This window comes from Cyclopterus lumpus, chromosome 17 (genome assembly GCF_009769545.1).
Source record: "Cyclopterus lumpus isolate fCycLum1 chromosome 17, fCycLum1.pri, whole genome shotgun sequence".
Classification (NCBI taxonomy): Eukaryota; Metazoa; Chordata; class Actinopteri; order Perciformes; family Cyclopteridae; genus Cyclopterus; species Cyclopterus lumpus.
This window is the reverse complement of record NC_046982.1, coordinates 15,106,636-15,114,569: the sequence shown is the minus strand read 5'-3', so window position 1 is coordinate 15,114,569 and position 7,934 is coordinate 15,106,636. Positions and strand designations below refer to the sequence as shown.

The window sequence follows — 7,934 nt, the reverse complement described above, 5'->3', positions numbered from 1 at the left end:
CATACTGCACCCTAATCAACAGTCACATCGGAAATGTGTTGATCAGTTCCGATATGAAAATAAATATGGAGCTTTCATGGTCAGAGTCATAACTTATTTACAACATTGTTCATACTGTACTTTGAAAACTGAAAGGTCTTATCTGATCTAGTGTCTGCAGAGAGCCAACAAACTGTTATCTAATGCACCCGTATATCTCACCACACTGGTCTTGACAGCGAGTCAGAGAAAGAGTGAGACAATGAGAACTTCTAGTTTAAGTGATTAATGGCAGTGAGTCACTGTCTGAAGAAAATGTGACACATACCTCAGCGGGGCGATTATTATAATTTTTTGTATCTATTGTATAAGATTACTATGCCTGCAAAGCATGCAAGCTTCCATACATACCCTTGTATGCAGTACTTGTATAGCCTGTAAGTAAAGTATATGTTTGTAGTATGTAAAAGAACATACACGTGACAATGACTATTAAACAACTACCACTGTCTTTCATAAGAAAACAAATTATCTCCCAATACTTAATAGATAAGAACCAATTTCTGGTTGCCAAAACTGCATATTTTTATTTTTTCTTTAAACTCAATAATGCATTCATAAATGTTGGTGATCCATTAATGTATGGGTTTATCACTTTATAATAAGCCCAAAGTCGGTAGAAAACAATGTTAATGAGTCAAAAAGTTTAAGCATCAAGTCTGCAGCTGTAAATGTTAATAAATTATTATGGTCTACGTTGTCTGTATCTCCTTTCTAGAAATAAGTGAAATGAGTAAATTATAAAAAGTTCTAAGGAAGCTAATAGTGACTTATAACCCCTTTTGTAAAAGGTGCCTTATTAGAAAGGGGACCTTTGGCATCATATGAGGCACACTTAATGCTCCGTGGTTCCACCTGTAAAGCTGTTATTAAGCAGATCCTGATGTATTCAAGAGCACACAGACACACGGCGGCCTCACAAGCTGCTACATGCAGTGACCACAATGAATACGAGGTATTTGAGCTCTTGTCATTGTGTGGTTAGCTTACAGGAATCCATCTTTCACATGCCACCTTTCAAAATAGTGACTTCACCCTGGATTGGGAGTCACAGACAACACAAACAGATTACGTGAAAATCAAAACATCCACACCAGCACAAACATGCAGCCGACATGCAGCAACACAGCTTGACACAAACACAAGTTAAACCACAAGTAACAACATATCAGCAGTTGGTCTGATGTCAACATGGACGAGGTTATTTATCTATTTGGTGACGCTGTTGGAGCACAACCAATGAACCCATTGATTTGCAGGAAGTAAGAACACCAATTATACAGGTCGTCAAGTTCAACATGAATGCCGGAGGAACCTGAGGGAGTGTGTGGGAGGAGAACGCGTCCGGGCTGTGGAGCGGCATTAAATGAGAATGAAAGGCTATTGGAGGCATGATATACAATACATGCAATGGTTCTGTTCACCTGTCGGCCTTGTTGTTATAAATGCACTGTTTCCTTGGATCACATCACAAGTGACATCCAAAACCTCAAAGCGGTTCCTTCTCAAAGAAAATAAATCACAATAACTGATTTCTTATAGGTGGATCCATCTGGGTACTGAGCAACAGGAACAACCAGACCTACTATTTGTTTTAAGAGAGATGAATACAGCCACAGTGGCTTCTTTGTGGGCTGTTAAGTTGTTATGAATATCTGATGTTTACTTCATAAGTGAAGTGCTTTATATGCGTCTACAGCCTGCTGGCACATGGAGCATCTTTTCTCACAGAGATTTGTTTGAATATTAAACTCGAAAAACAGTGTCGGACACAGTTTTTAGTTTAATTAGGATGCAAATAATTGCATCTATGAAAGGACAGTTCAGGCTACAGTGTTGTCTGAAATTGTACCTGCAGGCAACACACCTTTTAAATACAAAGGCAACATACGCCACCTGGTTGTCTCAGGTGAAATACTCCCACTGTGTCGGACGGATCCCATTACAAGCGTGAGAAAGTAATAATAAAACTGCACTGACTCGTGTTTTCGGTGAACTCCATTGCGAAATATGATAGTATAGGCTTGTGATGAAACTTGTGTCATGATCGTATATCGTTCTCGCAATGTAAAAACAGTGTTGTGATGCTCCAAAAGTTTGGAAATAATGTAACTCCTCCCTCTTGGGTTGTCCCTGAGGTGAGCCTAAATATAAACAGCTGCTCGCGCAGATTAATAGGTGAGACTGGCTCAGTCCTCTGGCAGGTAAGTTACGCAGGACTTCATTGGATTCACTTCAAAGCACTGCGCTTCTTGACGCACAAGAGATCCGGACTTTACGCGGAGAGCATTTCGGAAAGGCGTTACCCAAAAGGGGACACTTCTTCAGAGAACATGAAGTTAGAGGTGTTGTGTGGAAGCCACTATGACATGAAGCGTTTGGAGATGTCTATTGGTGCAGAGGGGAGTGCGCGTTCTCCTCTTTCTGCTGAGGAGGAGCTGGGGTCGGATGGGGACTGTGTGGCTCCCAGCCCTCCTCCACCTGTTACGCCATGCACCAGCACCACGTCCAAGCCGTACACGCGGAGACCCAAACCCCCGTTCTCCTACATCGCTCTCATCGCCATGGCTATCCGGGACTCCCCCTCTGGACGTCTGACTTTGGCGGAAATAAACGACTACCTGATGAAAAGGTTTCCGTTCTTCAGAGGCAGCTACACCGGCTGGAGGAACTCGGTTCGGCACAACTTGTCTCTGAATGACTGCTTCCTCAAGGTGCTGCGGGACCCGTCCAGACCTTGGGGGAAGGACAACTACTGGATGCTCAATCCTCAAAGCGAGTACACCTTTGCTGACGGAGTGTTCAGGCGTAGAAGGAAACGCATTGATAAAAAGTGCAGCAGGGAGCCAAAGGTCTCCGAGCTGGCGGAGGAACCGCGGAGCATTACGCAGTCTGCATCCGCCACCAGGACGGATTCATGTGTCAAGTTTACTAGTTCCTTTGCGATAGACAGCATCCTCAGCAAGCCGTTCAAGAGGGACTCAAACAAAGAACATTTACCACTCCACCTTGCCTTCTCCTGGCCGCTTTACACTGAACTGATGATGCCTCATTTAAATACACCTGCCTCGAGTTCATACTTCAAGCCAGCCTGCTACGTGGACTCCTGTGCTGCGCATGCGTCAAACGCCTATTTCCTTTGATGATTAAACAGCATTCATCATTGTGCACGGACAATGGTCACAGAGGAGAATTGAAATTGGATTTGACTTTACTGTGGTGGCAAGGTGTTACTCTTATTTGTGTACCTCTTAAAGCATTATATTATCTTATATTTGATCTTTGATACATAATGATGTGTTGTAAATATACTGAACGGACCATTAACGTTGTCTGAAAACGTGTTAAAATATGCACTTTGACTGTTTTTATGTCTCTCTCTTTCAAAAACGAACGAAATAAAACTCTAACTAATGATGGTCTGCGTTTTCTGATTTCTGAAAATTAAAAAAAGTCGTTGGTTCTTGTGGAAACAAATGCACAAACACCTGTATGAGACATCTTCACATTCTTTCTTCCAGAGCTCTAGGGATTAGCTGGTGTACTATGGGCATAATATACACACTACCCTCTTATATTTTTGCAGCCTATTATATTGTACACTATTTTGTAGGTTAAAATGTGAGAGATTTCTCCTTTATTGTTTCGGAAGAACATAACGGTGCATGATAATACTAATAATACTAATAATGATGATGGTAATGATGATGGTAATAATAATAATATGAATAATAAACAAACTACAACAATAATAATGATAATATCATGTCATTTAATTAAATAAACTAATCAATAGCTTATTAGCTTGCTGTAATCCTTGTTTATATAAATTCCAAATCAAAAAGAAATTCCCTTACAAGTGTTTCTTTTTCAGTGTTCATGAAGTTCGCTGCCGGAAAGGGGCATCTAATATTTATATTTTCTGTCTGGCGCTGCAAATAGCTGTCGCCTCAGTCACACATGCGCAGGAAAGTGTTTGTACAAATGGTGCATCCTGAGCGAACTCCACTGGAATCCACAATAGCAAGACATGTCTTCCTAGGCCTATTCTTCTGAGGCTAGAAAGTACATTTCCTTTCAGCTGTGCATCCTGGACGCAGCGGGGCAGCAGGTTTGATGTTGCTGATATTCTGGGTAGATTGTGTTATGTGGTTTATTTACAACATTATTATATTGGCTAATGAGACCTACATTTGCACAACGGTAGGACATTTATAGTAGTATAAAATAAACTATCTCTCTATATATAGATTATCTGAATTGTGCCTTTATAGTTTCTAATCAATTAATTTCTCCAGGGATGTAAAACAGGCTCATTGAGGGTAAACTGACACGTGTGCGCTGTGTGTGGTACGTTGGCAAGCTCTGATGGAAAAAGCATGCTTCCATGTCAGAGTCTAACCTTGAACAGATCCCAAACAAATGAACACTGCACGACTCTTTCTCTCCTATATGTGTATTAAAAAAGCAATTACTTGTTAAAAAGTACACGAGAACAACATTAAGCACGTGTCCAAATAGTGTTGCTTTATTCATCAGGGTTTGTCAGATTATCGTGCATAATTTGTGCCTGACAAATGGATTCATGAGAGTTTTGGAAAGTGAGTCGTGGGAGGAGATTTGTCTTACTCCACTGCGCCGTGTCCGGCTTCTAGTCTGGATCCTGGCCAGATGGGGAGGGAGTAGTTCCTGGCGATTTCTTGGAGGGATTTGGGGGGATAGAGGGGCAGAGAGAGATTTAACAATTGATAGGTGGTCGCGTTGTGTTTGGCCGGTTGGATATGCGCAAAGAGAGTCGAGGAGATACATTTTCCCTCTCGTGTGGGATTATTGCCAGCGATGGACAGAGAGAGAAAAGAGGAACAGCGGACGGTGTTTCTTCATTTTCACGCTTCTTAACGCGCAGAGCATCGCAACGGGCAACTGGCTTTTTAATCATAGCATCAGCCTTTATGAAATATAACAAACGTTAGTTTATCAAGTGTTACAGAGCCCCAACAGGGAACTTTTTTTCCCCACAACCATGACGACTGAGACCTCCAAGCAACATTTGGATCCATCTAATCCTCGCTCCAGTCCAGCGGTGGCTGCTTTGAACGCCGCACAGCCAGTGATGGAGAGCGCGCACACCGCATCACCCAAATGGAAAAAGGGAAACTCCGGCTTGAGGCGTCCGGAAAAGCCCCCTTACTCGTATATCGCCCTCATTGTCATGGCAATTCAAAGCTCGCCGACCAAAAGACTAACGTTGAGTGAAATCTATCAGTTCCTGCAGACTCGCTTTTCTTTCTTCAGGGGAGCATACCAGGGATGGAAAAACTCCGTCAGACACAACCTGTCTCTGAACGAGTGTTTTATAAAGCTGCCCAAGGGTCTCGGCAGACCTGGCAAAGGGCACTACTGGACCATCGACCCCAGTAGTGAGTTCATGTTCGAGGAGGGCTCCTTCCGTCGCAGACCTCGGGGGTTCCGTCGGAAATGCCAAGCTATGAAGCCGATGTACAGGATGATGAATGGTGTCGGGTTCGGCGCGACCATGCTGCCGCAAAACTTTGATTTCCAACCACCTCCAGGCTCAATAGGGTGCCACAACAGCTATAACATAGACCTGATGGGCAATACAGTGCCAGCTGGCTTCGAGGGCCTCGGAGGAGGACATCACGCCTCACACATGTCATCAGGCTCCGGCTCATCGCACATGGCCGCATGTCAGGTGGCCTCTAACGTGGACTATTGCCCGGACAGCAGCAGCAGCCCCCTGCAGTGCTCCCCAGCGATGGTAGGCACGTTGGACTGTCAGTCTCCTTATGCAAATGCGGCCTCGCACTGGAGTTCTCCTGGTGTGTCCTCGTACATCAAACAGCCGTCACTGGCAACAGGCAGTCCCACGTCTTCTGCGCTGCACTCGGGGATGTCCTCTTACTCTCTGGACCAAGGCTATCTGCACCACAATGCACGAGATTCCTCAGAGATCTCAGGTAGAGCACTGCAGCTATATACACGATTATATGTGCACGATGAAGTTGCATTGGATGATGTCATATATACAATGTATCGATTCCGTTTGTGACCCGGGTGAGCCGTTATGGACATGAAGTGAGAACAACATAGAAAGATACACTGACGAGGGCAACATTTATTGATTCAATTTAGACAGTAATTTTTAATTCAGTTTCAATGTGCACAATTTGCTGTGCCCATGTAGGCAATTCAAGTTAAATGTCTTACTATTTGGTAGCATTTTCACTCAGGCTTTCTTTAGAGGCCTCTGTGATATTGAAGGTTTATCATAAGGACCTGCGTGTCACAAACACGCTGTCACAAACTAATTATCATCAATAAATATAAACATAATAACTGTCACAAACTAATTATCATCAATACATATACAAATAATAACTGTTATTAATTCCAGTGCAAGTGCATTAAGGCCTTCAACATGGGCCACAGCAACATAATTATAATTACAGCGGAATTGTTGTTTTATTGCCTATTTTTGTTTTCATGTTGTTCGTTGTCATTTGATGCACATAACAACACACATTTCCAATTACAAATGTTAGTGTGTAACAATAAGATAAGCCTTTATTTATCTCCAGATGGGAACGTCAGATGATGGCTTTTTTAATGGCTTTTAATCCATTTACTATTTTTTAATAAATCAAAAGCTATAATACTGTCAGAACAAATGTTAGGTTGCCATGTTGTGAAATAAATGTATTTGGCTGGTGAAGATCCTCCATAACGTTAGATATTTTATATTATTAATTTATGAGGTAGGTCTGCCCTCTGCAAAATGACTGCAGCATGTGTGAAAAACACTATTTTCAACCACTATTTATTAGCATTTTAAACTGCAAACTGACTTGATTATTGAAAACAAAACAAACGCTCTTTTAATGTTTTACATGTATACCTGCAGACTGCATTATACATTAGAAGTAAGAAATCCACAATCGTCTATTATTGGACCAACATTTGCATTATTGCCAAATAAGTACAACAATCAGCCAGAATATGTTTGGCTATACCAAACTTTTATCATTTGCCTATAATTGATCTATGAAGCCTTAGTAAATTATTTGTAAATCCTAAATAAATCCATTACAGAGCCTAAAACACGACACAAGCTAAACACATTTCAGCAGGGCACATATGAAATACTCAGAATGTCTTTTCCATCCAACAGTTTGAATAAAGATAATCCATTTCGATAAAGGAAATGACTTGACCTCGTGTGCTGTGTGTTTCCAGTGGGTCTGTCTCGATACTCCGGCCACTCAGCTCCCGCGTGCGACCGGAAGGACTTCGTGTTGAACCTCTCTTCCCTGCACCCCAGCACCGGCGGATCGTACTATCACCAGCTCCATCACCACCACCAAAATGTCTATCAAGACGTGAAGCCATGTGTCATGTGACATAATAACCAAGACAGAACTGCCCACAACTTTTCTGCTAAATGTGACCCCCGGGAGGAGTTATTTTAACAGATTATTTGGTGACTTTTGGTGAAAATGGCGATTGTATGACCTTCGAGCCAATGCCAGTAAACTTTGGCGTTTTTTAAAAACTGTTTTGTAGCCTAAAGGTTATGACGAGGACTTGTGTTGTCACTCTAATAACTTACATTATACATACGAATAAGCGATATCAACAGTTTAACTGAAAACAAAATACGTATAGTACCTGAATTAATATTCATGCACTTCATTTTGTGTTCCTGAAGTTGCTGAGATTGTTGCTGATTTCTTGCAGCAGGCCATAGAAGAGATTTATTTTTTAAGGATAATTTGGAAGTGTTTTAAGCAATAAAGTTTTTTTTTTATACACAGCGTGGTTTTTTTCTGCAGTTTGCAGTTCTTCCCTTGTACATTATTAGTATTATCATTCATATT

At 41.8% G+C, this 7,934-nt stretch overlaps 2 protein-coding genes across 2 annotated transcripts; both read left to right on the top strand.

Moving 5' to 3' along the window:
• The first annotated feature begins 2,174 nt into the window (after positions 1–2,174).
• LOC117746673 (forkhead box protein Q1-like) lies at positions 2,175–3,454 on the top strand. Its single transcript, XM_034555955.1, has one exon. It carries the CDS (start codon positions 2,373–2,375, stop codon positions 3,180–3,182), a length of 810 nt encoding a protein of 269 aa, XP_034411846.1. The 5' UTR covers positions 2,175–2,372; the 3' UTR covers positions 3,183–3,454.
• Positions 3,455–5,026: 1,572 nt separating this feature from the next.
• On the top strand, positions 5,027–7,469 carry LOC117746772 (forkhead box protein F2-like). The gene is made up of 2 exons (XM_034556078.1): positions 5,027–6,017; positions 7,294–7,469. Exons 1-2 carry the CDS (start codon positions 5,063–5,065, stop codon positions 7,455–7,457), a joined length of 1,119 nt encoding a protein of 372 aa, XP_034411969.1. The 5' UTR covers positions 5,027–5,062; the 3' UTR covers positions 7,458–7,469.
• Positions 7,470–7,934: the final 465 nt, after the last annotated feature.

What these genes read in the sequence shown, in the direction of transcription:
- LOC117746673 (XM_034555955.1), top strand. Translation starts at nt 2,373, where the DNA reads ATGAAGTTAGAGGTGTTGTGTGGAAGCCACTATGACATGAAGCGTTTG.
- LOC117746772 (XM_034556078.1), top strand. Translation starts at nt 5,063, where the DNA reads ATGACGACTGAGACCTCCAAGCAACATTTGGATCCATCTAATCCTCGC. An exon ending in AGATTCCTCAGAGATCTCAG is followed by an intron (nt 6,018 to 7,293) that starts GTAGAGCACTGC and finishes GTGTGTTTCCAG; the next exon opens with TGGGTCTGTCTCGATACTCC.